Here is a 16,726-nt window from a genome sequence, read left to right on the forward strand (position 1 = left end):
TTTTCAAGACAAGCCTAAAGTGACAAATGCTTCAATTTTGTCGTTAAAAGTGTCTGATGACGTTTAAAGTTAATTCATTTTTTTTAAACTCCCATAAGTATTGGTGTTTTTTGAATGAAGGAATTTCCCCAAAAATTTGCTGTCAAGAGGGTCACCATAAAAAAAAAAAAAAAAAAAGAGTTAAATTCACTAATTTAGCATCACTATCTAATACAAGTGAACAGTGGAAAGTAAATAATTAGGGCTAAAAACAGAAAGTGAATGTAGATTTTGAAATAAAGTTTTAGATTTTTGTTTTCAATTCAGCATAAAAATTCATGATTGTAAAAAATGAAGCATCTATGGATGGAAAAGTTTTCAGTGTTATTACTTACTCCAAATGCAAATTCAGTTTATTAAACTTAGTAGGTTTGCTTTCCTTGTCTCAGTTTTATTGTATTCTTAGTGCTTTGATAAGGGTTACTCAAAAAAAAAAAAGCAGAATATTTTACCCAGCAATATATTACCCAGCAATATATATAGGTTTGACAGTTTTTAACGACTTCTACTTATCAGGGTTTTTCTAGGTTCTTTTCAACAATTTGGTCCCCTGCAAGTATTCTGGCAGTTCCTTTCTCGCCTCTTAAATCATCCCATCTTTGCTCTCTCCTTAAGCCCTTAAATAGTCAGGACCATGGTTTTATTGTCTTGACATCAAAATTAGGTAACAGGCCTTTCATAGGCCCCAGCAAAGTTTTTGTTCTCTAAACCAGCTGGTTGGTGCATGGCAGGGTAAGGCTTCTGCCCAGCCTGTGAGCCACAAAATTCATCTTGAAGGATCCAGGTGGTGCACTGTTTCTCAAAGATGGGATGACTGGCTGCCTGGGCATCACACAGATCACTGCATATTACTGGGAGGCTGTTATTGTCACTGAGCCTTGGGCAACCATCTGAAGCAGAGAAGGAAATTACAAGGGAATTACTGTTTGTCAATAGTGATTACGCTACCGTCCCCTTAACTCTTGTTATTGAGAAATTTGGATCCCTCGGCTCCACAGAAGTTTCAGTGTCTCTGGTGCTTCCTTCGTTATGACAACAATACTTTATTTTCCCGAGTGTTATTCATGAATGGCTGTTTGACCTTGCCCTTTCCCCCTTCAGAAACTGAGATTCAACAGCAGGGTAGGTCAAGTGTATGTAAAGGTAATGCAAAGGAACACTGTTCCGTAGAGGACTTCTGATGTAGCAGAGCCTGTCTCTGACTTTGTGGGGGTTTCTCAAAGCTTGGTTTTAAGTAACAGTACATCTCGTGTTCTTTATTGTGTGTCCACAGGCTATGCTCGTCCATAAATATTGACAAAAGCAATAAAATAACAATAATAAAACAAAATTTGCCTCAAATACTGAGTTTTCCTCACCTCTCGTTGTAGATGTCTCCTGGAATCAGCAGTTGCTGACAAATCAATCTCCACATCGCACAGAGGACATTCGGCAGAGACCATTCTCAGGCCAGATTGCGGGACAGCAGCCAAGCTCTGCAGGGGAAGCAAGGAGGTGAGAAAGTAAAGGTTATTGGAGAGACTGAGAAGTCCTCCTTGCTCTGTTCTCCCTTGTGTTCCTGCTCAGCATTCTTTAGGTTAAGTTTCGTTAGTCCTGCAGTGTGAAGACCGATTTGATTCCTGGCTTTCCCAGCAAGACTGCTAACATTTATCTACTTTGTTTCTCATTACAGGCACCCCGTAAATAATTTAAAGAGGGAGCACACCCTCTGCTTGCTTCACTCTTCTTTCTCCTTCTCTCTTTAAGCACTCATCTGCATTACTTTTCATGTGCTTACTTTGTTAAATTCCTGAGACAAACATTTATAGCTAGGAAGTGGCTAAATATCAGAGTGGGAATGTCAGGTTAAGTTTGCCTCTTTGAAGTTGGTATCCAAGAACTTCATTCCCCAGCTTCCAAATACACATTGATTGCTACTTGTGAGTCCTTTAGGGATTATAGCTTTTAAAAGAAGATACATGAAGATTAGTATTTTCTTTCTGCTGTAAATTTTGGTGAGATCTTATACTTTGCTGCTGCTTTGCCTTGTGCTTTTGAGTAAGCCTTACTGAATGGTACCGCCAGTTCTTTTGGTAAATAAGGGATCTGCTTGCCTAATATTTACAAAAAGCAGAGCTATGTATTGAGAAAGGAACATCTGTTTTCATTAGCATATATATGAGCACAGTCTTCTGTGTTACCTCTCTGAAGCTTGTATCCAGTCAAAGCTAGTGTAGATTGAGATTTGATTACCTGTTCCTCAGAACAAATTGCTTGTGCATGTAGTTAAGTTTGAGAAAACTGGTTTTTAATCTGTAAACAGTTTTAAGCAGTGAGAGTTTGAATCAATCCTAAGATTTCTGATAAAAAACCCCGTTCATTCTTTTTCTCAACAGACTCTTGCAGAGTAGAATGCATACAAATTAACCATTATCCAAATAAACCACCTTTCGGTGTTGGTAGCTGCCTTTTTACTCAGTAAAGGGCCAACAGACAGTGCAGTGTGGTGTGGCTTGGCTTAACCTTCCTTCACCATGATGGTTGCTATGTTGGGTTGATGGAGTGGACAGAAGTCTCCACATGGCTCATCACCTTGTGAGTTACCTCAGTAACAAGGTAGCAAGGAGGCTACCAAAAAATGTGTGCTATTTTTCATTGTATCAAAATGGCAATGGACAAATAACTTTTTAATCTCAGATAAAGTCTTTAGACTGGGAATCCTGATATTCACCAGCTGGAATTTCTCCATGCAAAATCTGGTTTTAATTGTTCTTCAGCTGTAGTAATGCATCTTCCCTCCTGTGTTTCAGGGCAGGCTATCATGAGAACTTCCGATCTGGGCCATCATCTCCCTGCTCTCCTGCTGCTCTGAGTCAGTCACCCAACAGGTACTAAAGGTCAATAAGGAATTTTGCAGACCAAACGCATCTTGTAGTCACTGATGAACTGCTACAGTGTAAATCGCATTAGTATTATGTGGAGGCACTATTAATTCTTCTAAATGTTGCAATTCATAACCGTCCGTGGGATAACCATGTAGCTCCTCTTCTTGCCTGCTTCAGCACTATTGTTATGTTTTCAAATAACATGGTTCAGAAAGCAACTGTAGGACTCTTGCATATCACTGAAATTGAAATGAGACAGTATAAGCCTCAGTCAAAGGAAGCAGTTAAGTGTGAGTTCAGAGCACTTAAGCCAAAGGATGTCTTAATTGTGAATAGTCACATGCTCAGGAGTAAGGTATGTTCTAAACATTTCAACACTTGCTGATTTAAAAAGAAATTCTTCCTTTAATTTCCAAGCTTGAAACACATTTTGCTTTATTCACTGATTTTATCTGCATTCATCCTAGTCTCCTAGAGATTTAAATCTCTCAAGCAATCTATGTAGCTTTTAGTGAGTTATGTGTACCAACTCTAAATAAATGTTAACTGTAACCTGATTGAATCACTGATAATTTGCGGTATATTAAAATCAGTTGACTTATTAAATAGGATAAATTAATACAACACAGAAGAGAACAAGTTTTTGTTCTATTTAAATTACATTTTTCTTCACATTTCATCGCAAAGTCCTCCTTCTGATGTCACTTTCATTGACATGAAACTATTGAAATTTTTTTCTGTGAACAATTATGTTTTTCTAATTTTAGCTGCAGTTTTGGTGAAATAGCAGATAATTTCTTGTTATAGGTAGCTAGTTGTGATAGCTATTTCATATTATTTAGCAGCTATATTCTGATCTGAGACCCTTTTTCAAGATCTTTTCCTGGAATAAATCTTAGTTTTGAAAACAATGGATGGAACATAATTAGTTATTCCACTAAAACATTAGAAGACTCTTAAGAATTTCCCTAAGTGCTATATGCTTTGATCCAACACTTTAACTACTTCTTATGACTCTGATAGTGGAGAAGTGAAAACAGAGGTGGACTTAAGAATGACATAGAAGCAGAATGCTTAAGGTTGTAGGAGGGGAGTAAAAAAACCAGAAAAGTTATTCTAAAAGGAATAATTATCAAGACAATGATGTGTCTGTGCTGTCTGTGTACATGGTGGACTCAGGAGTGACAGGGATTAAATGGAAGCAAGGACAGTTCTCTAATTATGATGAGTCTTTCTGCTGCTTCTATTTCTCTTTCTCTCTCTCTCTTTTTTTTTTTTTTTTTTTTGTAAAATGGCTTTTTTGTCATGCTGCAGTCCAGATCTGTGTCTGGCTTAATATGTTGCTGCATCAAAACCTTAAAGCAAGACATTGTAAACTTGCTTATCTGTGTACAGTTTCATCAAACCATCTTTTCAAAACTCATGAGGTATTGCAAAGTTTCTCTCCTGGTTTCAGCTCTGGATGAATAAAGCATGGATGACACATAATGACAAGGGATCCCTTTTGGTCTCAGGTTCATCTCACAAGACCAATCATCAGTTCTGGCAGGGTGACAGGCAGGTGAGAAGGGAAGAGCGTGAAAAACATAGAAGTGTGCACCTGCACTGCTATTAAAACCATTATGAAAAAGGGTACCAGTTATTTGTGGGGCTCTGAACTTTCACCCAACTGTCACCCAACAGCAGATTGACTGAAAAGGTCTAGATGGGACTGCTGAAGGAACAAGTTGAAGTACTTTTGGTATTGCAAATGGAGATCCAATTTCAGCTTTTCTCTAGCTAGTTGTAATACTGACACGTAGCTGCAGCAGCACAGACTGAAAATAGTTAGCCAGTGTCTGGTCTGTGCTACTGCAGTTACACTGCACTGCTGACTTCACCAGCTTGTTTAGGTACAAGAGTAGCATCCCTATTTTCTGACTTGCAGGGAGCAAGTCCATTTACAAACAAATTGATGAATTTCCAGGCTGAGTCTGACTTGGGTAATTTGTGTGAACATCTGCTTTGATTCCTGTGGCATTGACTAATTCTAGGTACCCTTTACTATAAGACTGGTGAGGCACTGGAACAGGTTGTCCATTGGGCTCCCTGTTGCTAGGGGTGTAGACCTGGTTGCATGAGGCTCTGAGTAACCTGGTCTAGTGGAAGGTTCCCTGCCAATGGCAGGGGAGGTTAGAACTAAATGATCTTTAAGGTCCCTTCCAACCCTCACCATTCTGTGAGTCTGTGAGTCCACAAGTATGGTTCCCTGCCACACGGGCCTCCGTTAAGAGGCTTGCATCTCCCTTGGTCTAGCACAACTGACTGGCAGGGAAATGTGTCTGAGCTGCTGTGCATTCAAGCATTTTAAATCCTTTGCTTGCTTGTCTGCAAGGCAGACTCAGTAACATGGCTGAAGGCTCAGAATGTATTCACATGAACCCCCCGCCCCAGTGCTTCCTCTTGCCGTCCTGTCCCTCTCCATAAACCTGTCTAAACATTCGGCTCCATTTTAGCATCAGTTGCTGTTTTCTTAAAGCCATGTTTGTCTCCTAGGTCTGTCAGCGGAAAGAAGCTTTGTTCTACCTGTGGGCTCCCTCTTGGAAAAGGAGCTGCCATGATTATTGAAACACTCGGTCTTTATTTCCATATTCAGTGCTTCAGGGTATGTCTCTTGCTTTATTAAGAAAAATCTCAAGTCATGCACAGTGCAAGTAGAAAGTATATTGAGGGCTGTAGATGTGAAATTGAAAAGGAGAGGACCAGCAGATTTACATATTTCTTATGTAGGTCTGTTTGTTTGTAAAGAAGTGGAAATAATGCAACTAATATGTTATTTTGCGGTCAGACGTTAATTGGACTAAAACCTCTGATCAAGCAAACAAACTTAGCTTCCACGCTTACAGGGGGAAGCATCATATAATTTCCCTATTGTAATTTGTTGTTGTTGTTGGGTTTTTTCCTTCCAAAAGCAAGGTCAGTCCCAAAGCCATCTTTGATCTGACCCATGGTTGGAAAGCTTTGACTGTGGAACGAATGATGTACTCGGGCTTTCACTGGACTTCTCAACAGAAATACTTCTTGATTGTTCTTAAGTGTTTCAGTTTGGAAATAACTCAAAGTGTTCTTTAGAGAACTCAGAAAGTCCATTTCCATTATCTCTGGCCCAAGTGGTACTAGACATTTGTGAAACCTTTTTTGATTTTAGACATTTACCCAAACTAAACCTCTGGTCTCTCTAAGCTTTATCCATCACAACTGGGCTGACTCCAAAATGCAACCTTAAAATCAGATGTCCCTTAAAATCACTAGACTTCACTTCTATATAAGAGGAGGCTGCTGAAATCAAGTCGTAAACACTTTTGACTGTAAAAAAACCCTCTCACTGATTTGCAGTGTTCCCCAGGAGTATGGGCTGGGTTCTGGGAGGGTGTTTTTTCTCACTGTTCCAAGAACTACTGAAAGAGAAGTAAAAAGTTGGGGAGAGTTATGACATTAGGTCATGGTCTCACTTTCTTTGTTCTTCAACTGACAGTGTGGCATTTGCAAGGGACAGCTGGGAGACGCAGCGACTGGGACAGATGTCAGGATTAGAAATGGTCTTCTTAACTGCAATGATTGTTATATCCGATCCAGAAGTAAGTACCAAATCCTGTCCAAAGGACAGGGAACTGTAAAACTACTGTTGCCATGATTTTAACTGGTGGATTTGTCTCCTCCTGGCTTTGACACTCAGGCATAACTTTGCCATGGGAATAGAAACCTTCCCATACCATTTTAATTGTTTTCTCTTGTCAGAAAAGGTTTCCATGCCCATTAAATTTTGCCCAGAGGATCTCTGCTCAGCAGTATTAGACTTAAAGGCTGTTTCTGTGCATAAATATAAACTCCTACACTATGTGCATGCATTGCATGACCTGGAGGCTTGGATCTCTCACATCATTTGAGAAAATATAGATAATTTTACTAGATGTAGGACCCTTGGCTGTGTTTGGAGAAGTTCCTGTTTTTTATGTCTTCAGGCCTCCCTTTTGCAGACAAAATGCTCATGTAAAATATTAAGAACATTCTGTAACTCATAGTAAATCCTTGTAGTGGCATCCCCAGACGTGTTCTAAATAGTGTTGAATGCCATAGATTTTGAAGAATGAGACAGACAATTGCATGTCAGAAAAAGACTTGATGCATTTTTCTGCCTTAGAGCAGGTCATCTGAATGTCCTTCTGAGTCCTGGATTTCTGTGACTGATACCAAATTACTAGAGCATTTCATCTTCACACTGATGTCACAGTGATATAAGATGGGCAGTGCTCATACTGGCTTCCACTTTGTGGAAAACAGTAAGATGCAAGAAAAAACAGCAGGAGTAATTGTCTTCCTGTAAAATACTATTGAGTATATTCACTGCCTTCAGTTCCAACTGATAAGTGGAAATATAGAGCTCTTTTTGCTTAATATTTCCCTTCTCCTCTCTCAAAAGCAGTGGCTGTAAAAATCCAGGAGTAGGGAAGGTACCTCCATACACTGTTCAGAATAAGAATGGGTACGTTTTCTCTAATGCTTCAGGAAAGAGATATTTCCCCATCAGCAGAGCTAGAGGGTGCTATTGTATAACCATTTGTTTGGTGATATTTTATTTTTTTTAAAATTCTTCTAAGAAATGTTAGCAACTTTTTATTAGTTATTTAACTTGACATATTTAGAAATAGCTTTTCTCCTTTAGGCTTGATACTGTAAACCTTCCTCATGTGGATGAGATCCTGACTGTAAAATGCAGGTTTGCACATCCATCTTTACACAAAAAAGAGGGGAAGGTGGTAAAAGTCATAATTTCCTTTTCTTCTTAATCCTTTTTGCTAAAAAAAAAAAAAATTGAGGTCCCTTAAGGATAGATGAAGGCTCAAATAAATTGTTTATCATCTTATATTCTGTAGAAATCACCCTCTCCATCATCATTTGTACAGCAGTGCTGCTAGAAAATGCATTACGGAGCTGTGTACAGTGTTTCATGCAGTGATGTTTTGCATTTTACATACCTAGCGGAATGGTAAGCAGATCCATGACAGAGGGAATAGGTTTTGAGGAAATGTATAGTTCCTGAAGAATAATAATAGCAAGGGGTCTGTCTTTTTTACTACAAATTGCCTCTTCCTTATGTATTCACTCCTCATGCAAAAATCTCAAAATTCAGTTGGTTGAATTTAAGTTACACTGACTGTTGTTGACAATTCAAAGGGATTCTATGTGATTTTGGTAGAACTGCATATATGACTAGTTTCTAATTTTAACTAAAATTTGATGGACTGCACACCTAAAATGCAGAACAAATTGGTGCAATGCCAGTGTTTTGCCTTTGAGTTCTGGGAAGAGTAATGCAAAATGTAAAATCAGTTGGTTGATTGCATGGGTTGTACCTTCATACCCACGTGGCTGCATCTGAAAACCTGTGCCGGAATGTGCCCAACTGACAGTCTCTGACCAAACCAGAATTAATCAGTATTGGTTTGAGATGCTTATGGACTCAGTGAAATATTTTGGCTGCCAGAAACTTATCTGAAAATGTGGATTATTCTTTTCAAAATAAATCATCAGAAATCTTGAGGAAAGTATTAAAGATTATGTAGTGGTCCAGGGTTCAAAATATTTCTGTTTTTCAGATGAAAGTGGGTGGGGTTTTACTGGTACGTTGTTTCTGTACAACAGAACCTCACAAGGAAGGAAACTCAGTATTCAGTGTCAAATACCGGGAATAGTTACGGGTTTGTGAGTGTCAAAGTCAAATGCAAAAAGTAAGTTCATGAGATTCCCTATATGGCCAATTAACACAAAGGGTCTATATTACCATGTGACACAAACTAGGCATAGCTGAAGATGACTCATCAGCCCTTTGCTTGACTATTTTGCCACTGCAGAGCCTGAAATGAAACAAATAAACCCACAAGTACTTTGGGAGTAAAATAAAATAAAAGTTCCTGCAGAATGCATTCATCACATGGCAAGGAAAATATATTTCCATTGGAGTTATGCTGAATCCTTCTTTGTAGTTAGTGCCCCAACTCTGCAGGAGGAAGAAAAAGCAGGGCACAAATAATACATAATTCCAGATGCAATTTTTTGAATTGTAGAGATCATGTGAGAAAAAAATCTACATTTGTTTGTTAAAATATGTCAACAAATGACTTGTTTTGGTTTTGTTTTACCCAGCTGCTGGACAGCCAACTACATTGTGACATGACTTTCAGTCCTAATAACTTTCAAGAAGGAACTCTCTTCTCGTATGTATCGGCTGCCTCCAGACAATCACTTGTAAAAGCTTGAATCCATGGACATGATGGCTCTCATCTCGTTTTTAAAAACTCACAAAAAAGCTGCACCTGCTCCTTTGAAATGCAATATGTTGGTTTTTGCTTTCTTAAGAAATTTGCAAATTATGTATGACCATGTTAGGGAAGGCAAAACCTAAGTAGTACAAAAAAAAAAAATCTCACCTTTCAGATATGCTCATGATTTCCAGTCTGTTACCTTGTCCTTTTGAAAGTAATAAGAAAATAAACATGCAATAAAGCTGTTTTGTTTTAATATTTCTAGGAATTAAAAAGTTTAAGTTTACAGAACCTTTATAGAATATGCCAATTCAAACTGAGAAGTAATTTTAAGATAGTATCTAATCAGTGCATTTGAAAAACAACTGAACATCACAGCACGACCTCTCTGTTATAACTGAAGCTATAACTTTTTTTATACAGAGACTAGTTTGATAATACATCCTGTAATTCTGAAGCATTTTGTGTTTATATTACCTTCAGTGGAGGGTAGGAGTTATACAAATAAATTATTGCACCTTTAGGGATAGGATTTTTTGTTTGTGTACCTCAAGTAATGTTCATGGCTATAGCTTAATATTCTCTCAAATAAAGATTCCTTCATTAAACCTAAAGACTGCATACCGTTAACGATGGCAAGATTCCCATCAGGAGCAATCCTTCTTACTAAGTTCAGCCTGTGTTGTTGCTAAACTCAATGAAAGATGATGTGGGGGAGACCCAGCTGAGTTGTGAGTCTCCGTACTGCAGTTTGATACTATGGTGAAGCTTTTCTCTTTGGCATGTAAATTGCTAATCACGGGTTCACCTTGGTTTGAGGTCTGCTCATTCACTTGCAAATATTGCACTTGGTTGAAATCTCGTGCAGAGAAACACCCGTGGTTTGGGTTCTCCCCAGAGCAGAGAATTAGACAACCTTGAGCCATCCACCCAAAATAAGGCAGCAAAAGACAAGAGTGTGGAAAGCAGGCAGGGAGGAGGCTGACAGCAACAGGCAGAAAAACTAACTTGCCTGTATTTGGGACAGCTTTCCTTTGTGCTCTTCAATTAGGCATGTGCTCCTTACTAAAGTGATCCAGCAGCTCATTGAAACAGCAGTTCAGCAATTATCTACAATAAAATAAAAAAGTTAGGGAACATGTTGCATCTGTAAAATATCTTAGCACTTTTTGGTAAACAGTTACTGGAAATATCCCATTTTAGCTGTTCATTATACATCTTAAAATGGAGGGAAAAAATTTACTTGTTCTGCCTTAAAACCATGATAAATCTAAATGGAGGTTTCTTTTATCTGTGTGCATATCTGTTGTCCTTTGATGTGTTGGTAAATGGAAATTAAATAGTTATTAGGGAAGCAATAATTTTGAGGTTTTCTCTAGGTAGCAATTATTTATTCAAATGCTAGACAGTTGCTTGCATATGAGTTACATAACCATGCAAAACTGCGTGTCATTGAATACCCACGTGCGATGTTGTTGTTGGAGGACATTGTGACTATCTGCTGGAAAGTTCCATGTTACTTCCTTACTATTGTGCCTTAGAAAATGCGAAGCTGTTGCACACAGTCAGCGATGACTTAGGGATGCAATAAATCCAACAAGCTGAAGTCCTTTATGGAATTCACCTGGGGAATATTTTTAAGTAAAAATAAAATAAGTCAGACAAATGTTTTGGAACTAAAAGTGATATCCAATATTTTGATCAACAACCTGCATGATTTACTGTTAAAGGGTTTTAATAATGAAGATGCTTACTCTTTGCACGTGGTCATTGTAACATTTTCCCGCAAAGAATGTGTAACATGAAAATTCGGGAAACAGATTTTGTAACTGACTTGGTACATCTCTATAACTCCATGGGCTGCATTAAGGATATGTGAATATATGATGTCTGAACCTAATTTTTAAACAAGACCATGCATGCTTGTGTGTCTGTTTGGTATGAGTCACTACCACTGCTTCACCCATGTGATAGAGTTAGATGTGCAAATCGGTCCCCAAGTGTATAAAAAGGGCTGGTTGTCACAGAGGTTAGATCTGCTTCTCATTCACATAGGGGTAAAGTGCCCAAAAGGTTTAGAACCATGATTGGCATAAAGTGCATGGGCAAGGGGTGGGGTGGGGGTTTGCATCACACTGCAGACACACCAGTGGGTCTCTGGAGTTGCTTAGAAATTGATCCCAGTGACTATCAATTAGTTTCGTATATGCATGTTTTAGCGAAGTTGATTGTATGTAAAGCAAAATGAAGCAGCATTTGATGACAAAGATTTTTCCCACTAATGAACATCTGTTCACCAGCATAGAATAATTTCAACAGTTTTCTAAATTGTGCTTGCCAACAGCTTATGTTTAATTTTATATTCCCTTCCGAATCTTCGGAATACATGGTAAATTCATTCAGGCTAAGATTTTTTTTCCTTTTTTTTCCAGTTTAAACACATAAATGTGATACATTGCTAATCAGGAACTGTGAGCACAGAAAAAAATAACACTTTCCTACATTTGAACCACAACGTAAATGTATTTGTTGCATAAATGATTTATTATTAACAAGCAAATACAATATATGTAATGGGTTTTAGATCTTTTGGAATTTATTTAGCCTCTTACTATTTCAGAAAACCTGAACAGGAGTCATAACCCATCTGTATTTTACAAGCCCATTTTCCATGGTGTATTTTTTCCTTACTCTTGCTATGTAGTGTTATTGATGCAGTACGTCTGTAGTTCTCAATGAATGTCCTAAAGGTTGGTGAACCAGAAGGGGACCATCCTTATCTGCATGTCCATTCAGGGACAAGGATTGCTGTCCTAGCTGGGGTTAATGTTGAATACCAATTATGCTAATCTTTATGTTATTTATTCTAAAATGCCTCTGGAAATTAGGAAATCTTGTCTAAAATGCAACAGCTTTTATAGTAAATGTATGTTTATAAATAAAATGTTGATTACCTTTGATGGAATTGATTTTACTTACTGTAACTAACTTCTATTGCATGCAATGTGTCTGTGAATCTGAATTGCAGAGTAGAGGCTTCTGCTTGGTTGGGGTAGGCTGAGCCAAACTATGTTCGCCGGGACTTAGTATATGAGATGAGACAATAAAAAAAGACGTGGTTGAAATGAGAAAATACACTGTGGGTTGCCACTGTAAGCTGTAGTCCAGTATTCACAAGAGCGCGTGTGCCTGTCGTGACAAAAGGTGAGCAGGGAAGGCTTTCTGTGAGTCCAACCCAAAGTTCTCAGAAGAACTTTCATCAGTGTTGGTGGACTGTAGTTCAGACTTTCCCTCAACAAAGCATTTTATATATGGCAGTGCTAAATATATGAGTGGTTTATTCCATTTCCACGTAGCAAAGATCCTTGAGTTTGTGCTTAGTTTTGCATGTGCTGAGGTATCTCACTAATTCTTGAACATCAACAAGTGTGTGACTTGTTCTGTCAGAAGCAGAAAGTTCATACCAAACTTTAAACTAATAACTGCCTCTTCTCCTTCCTTTTAATTGGGTCTTAAGTGGATGATGGGTTTGGGTTTGTGCCAGGAGTGCATCTTGGCTGTTAGATGAGTCATGGGGAAGTACTGACAATTTAATTTTTTTTATTAATTAATTTTTAATCTGATGTCTTAGTAGCGATGGTAGTGGTCATACATTATTTCTGTATGTCCATCTCTGGACAGAAGGCCAGCATTCTCTGTGGTGGCAAAGGCATGCTGGGATTCCTGGTGGTGCCATTGGTGCCCTGTCTGCGGGAGCAGCTCACTGCCACTGGAGGTTGCTCTGAGGCTGGATTTGGAGGCAGTCAGGCAGCTATTTCTGCTCTAGCAGCTCTGCACCAAGGTTCCTGGGCACCCAGACAAACGCTGCTCATGACCCTTAAAAGCCAAGAAAAATGGTGGAAATCCTGTTATGATTTGTTGTAATATTATTATTTTTTTCTGGTGAATGTGACCCAGCAGCTCTGATCTGCGTAGAATCATTTATGATCCTAAAAGGGCACCAATGGGGGTGCACTCCTCCAGCACTGATCTAATGCCAAAATAATTTCACAAACCTTATAAAAGGGGGTTTGTGTCACCCGCTCACTTTTGTCTTCAGGTAGCAAAGGCTTCTAGGAGAGCCCCGAGAGAAACTACTGTTCCAACAGGGCCTTGGCATGCCCCAGGAGAGGACAATGGCTTGTCGAGCAGTGGGATGAAGCTGAGGGCATATGGAAGAAATAGGTGTTGGGGGAGAGGAGTGGGCTGTTAGAATTGATGTTCAGACACTGGAGCAGAGGATACCCCAGGCAAAAACGAATGTTTGCCAGCTCCCCCAGGAGACCTCTGTGCGCCTCCACACCCTGTCCAGGTGTGATGCCTCCATCCCTTCCCTTTCTCCTACCATGGTCTGTCTTATTGCGTATTTTGTGAGCACTGATCCTTGTCCAGAGAACTCTTCTGGGGGATAGTTGAAAGCAGGCAGCTACCAGTTTGTTTAGAAAATTAGCTTTAGGTACAGTTATTGCTGCCCGATCCAGCAAAGATTTGGTCTCAGATATATCCCCTTCCTGATACTGGGAAGCTGGTTAAGTAGTTACTTAATAAACTTTGCAGAGTGGGGCTCACCCTGCTTTACTCCAGCTGGGTAGCTGGGGAACAAGATGACAAAATACTCATGTTCAGAGACACACTTGCAATGAAAATCAGAAGGGGTTGTGGGCACTGGAAGTGAGCAGATGGCACCAATGGGCTGGGAAAAAAAGATGCCAGTAAAATATATCTCCTGTAAAGGCAAACAGGACACGTCTATACTTTTAAAAGCCTCCGGTAGGAATGTAATTTTATCTGAATTTCCTGATAAGGGGAAATGACTAAACTGGAAGCTGCTAAGGTTTTGCAAGCAATAAGAGCCCAAAAAAAGAGATCAAAGGTACAGGGTGGGATGTGACTTTTCCCATAATACATGGGGGGGAGGGTGGTGGTGGTGTCTATTTTCTTGTTCATCTTTGTTATAAATGTACCATGAGTTATGCATGTAAGAAGGATGCTTACCTTTCTGAAAGGCTGTAGCTGCTGCTCTGTAGACTTTATGGAATATTCCATGCTCTGCAAGAGTAGCTAGTGGAGCTAGCTAAACCCCAAAGCATTTGGGGTTTTGAGCCATTTAGGACAAAAAAAATTCCATTCTTTAAGACAATCTTATAAGTCACTGTTGACTCATCCGTAGAGTTTATGTGCTTCACTGCATGTGATGCACTGCAAATTCTCTTAGCTAATTCCACATCCATAGTTCACAGATGCATTTTTTCCTAAGCAGATAACCTGCTGTTTAAAACGTACAGAAGCCTGCACAGGTCTAGAAACTAAACCAAAAGCTACCGAACTGCAAATCTTTCTTTGGAATAACAGAATTTATCAAACAGAAGAAGAAAGCAAGATTTTAAAAATTCCTTTTGTCTATCACATCCATTAGACAAAACCACTCCAGTGACAAGCACAGGAACAGAGACATGCCATCCAAATCTCTGGAAACTACCTGTAGTAATGCCAGATCTGTTGTTCCAGGGACCTGGACTTGGACCTGGACTTTCAGAGACCTTTCTTGTCATGGGTGTCCCCTCTTCTCAATGGCCAAGTGCTCTTTGGAGTGGTTGCCTTTGGAGTGATTCATAAAACTCTGTGAAAGTGCACAACTCCAAGGAGGTGTTACAGTAGTCTTCAATATAACAATATGTCCTTACCACTCAGATTGAAGGTGTCACCTCCAAATGCACTTTCCTGCCATGTGAGAACAAAGGGGTTATTTTTCCAAAGGATGTTAAATGTAAATGAGTTAAATGGGTTTTAGTCTAATTACAAACTTCTCTTAGAAAAAAATGAGTTCTGGTGAATGATTTGGCATCTGAATGGTCTATTGTAATACTAATGTATTAAACTGCATTAGATTGCAGCATGGGCTTTCTGTGTTGGAGTTTGTGCTACTCAAGTCTTAGTTTAAAGTTTTTCCTGAATGACACATGATAACATCACCAACCTGAGAGTGAAACTGAGCTCTCTGACCTGTTTCATGAACTGACATTTTTAAGGGATTTTAGAAAATATTTGATGCTTTTTGGTGCCCTTTCTGGCCCTGTGGGTTTAAACTGAAAGACAGCAGTGCTCATGGTGTGCCCTCCCTGTCCTCAGAGGAAGGCCAAGCTCTGTGGCTTCCGGGGTGTGGACCTGCTTGTAAGCAGGGTCTGGATCTGGGAGCCTTTGGGCTCCCTCAGCTGGCAGCCTGTGCGGGGCAACCGTCCCGGTAGCAGGGAGTGGGTCAGGTGGCCCCGAATCAGAGAGAAGGAACCTCTGTGGGCCTTTGGGCCCAGGGTCCCCCTGTAAGTCAGGGCCAGTGCATTTCTTTATATATACTGTTCAGATTTATGTAGGTGGTACAATAATTTCAAAGCTGTATTTTTTCACGTGGGGCTGCATGTCAAGTAGACAAAATAACTGAATGAGATATAGATAAAGATAAACAGTTTGTGATGGAAAATTATCACTCAGTACTTGGTTTTCTCAATATCTCTCTTTATCTTGAATGCTTAAAATCTGCTTACAGCAGGAATACAATTAAACACATAAATATGTTTCTCTTTACTGCTTTAAGGCTTTTCAATCATGTGGCTATTTTCACACGCTTTCAGTTGACAATAACCCTCACATGTTGTTACCCCAGAAGCTGAAGACTTACATCGTACGTGGTAAACTTTGATGCAAAAAGTGACCAGCTTTAGCTCCTACCAGCTACAGACAAGGTAAAATGAAAAAGGTGAATAAATCACTGGGTGCAGAAGAGGTGTACATCCTACATTACAGTAACATGTGTACCTGTGCTGGAAAAAGTACTTCAACAGGGTATCAAGCTCTCAAAAAGTAAATGGTGGAGTTGCAGCACTTCTCCCCTGTTTTCTCAACCTAGGTCATAGTCAGTTTCTCGCCTTGTTCTGCACACAAATGAAATCCAGCTGTGCCCCCATGACACATCCCAGCTTGCCAAGAACCACATTTGGTTGGAGCTGGCTCTGCACAGCTGCCCACTACCAGTGCAGCATAGCCTAGCCCAACGCAGGGCCACACTGCTCCCTCTGCTTGTTGACTGTACATTTACTGCAGGCAGTTGCAGTTTTTTCCCTCATATGCCAGGGATTTTGCTTTTTAGCCATAAATTCTTCTCAGTTGATCCATATAGCATTTCTCAGCTGCTTGCTGTCCACTTGCAGTCAGAATGAAGGGCTGCAAATAACCAGTGTTGCTGCCTGGTGGGCTTTGGAAAGACACATGCAAACAGGGCAGCACTGCCCGCTGGGGGGGGCTCCAGCAGAAATAGATGAGTAAGAAGATGGTTGGAGCAGCCCAGGTGTGGCAAAACTGTGTGCATGCAGCACTGAGATTCTTTATTAAATGCTTGTGGCTAGCGAGGCAAATGTAAGACATGTCTCTCCACAGGCTGCCATAGTACTTTTCATTATGGAAAGAAAATAAATTCTACAATACCGTTTT

At 39.7% G+C, this 16,726-nt stretch overlaps 1 protein-coding gene across 3 annotated transcripts in view; it reads left to right on the forward strand.

Annotated features, from left to right (window-relative positions):
* The window catches only part of LIMCH1 (LIM and calponin homology domains 1), a 180,758-nt gene extending 168,593 nt beyond the window's left edge, over positions 1-12,165 (forward strand). For all 3 annotated transcript variants that reach the window (XM_027642662.1, XM_027642664.1, XM_027642663.1), the window contains 5 exons: positions 1,410-1,533; positions 2,829-2,906; positions 5,439-5,547; positions 6,418-6,520; positions 9,087-12,165. In XM_027642662.1, the coding sequence (XP_027498463.1) occupies positions 1,410-1,533; positions 2,829-2,906; positions 5,439-5,547; positions 6,418-6,520; positions 9,087-9,112 (440 nt within the window). In that variant the 3' untranslated portion in view covers positions 9,113-12,165. The remainder of the gene's footprint in view (positions 1-1,409; positions 1,534-2,828; positions 2,907-5,438; positions 5,548-6,417; positions 6,521-9,086) is intronic.
* The last annotated feature ends 4,561 nt before the right edge of the window (positions 12,166-16,726 follow it).

The sequence above is a fragment of the Corapipo altera genome, unplaced genomic scaffold (genome assembly GCF_003945725.1).
Source record: "Corapipo altera isolate COAL_440 unplaced genomic scaffold, ASM394572v1 22, whole genome shotgun sequence".
NCBI classification, from domain to species: domain Eukaryota; kingdom Metazoa; phylum Chordata; class Aves; order Passeriformes; family Pipridae; genus Corapipo; species Corapipo altera.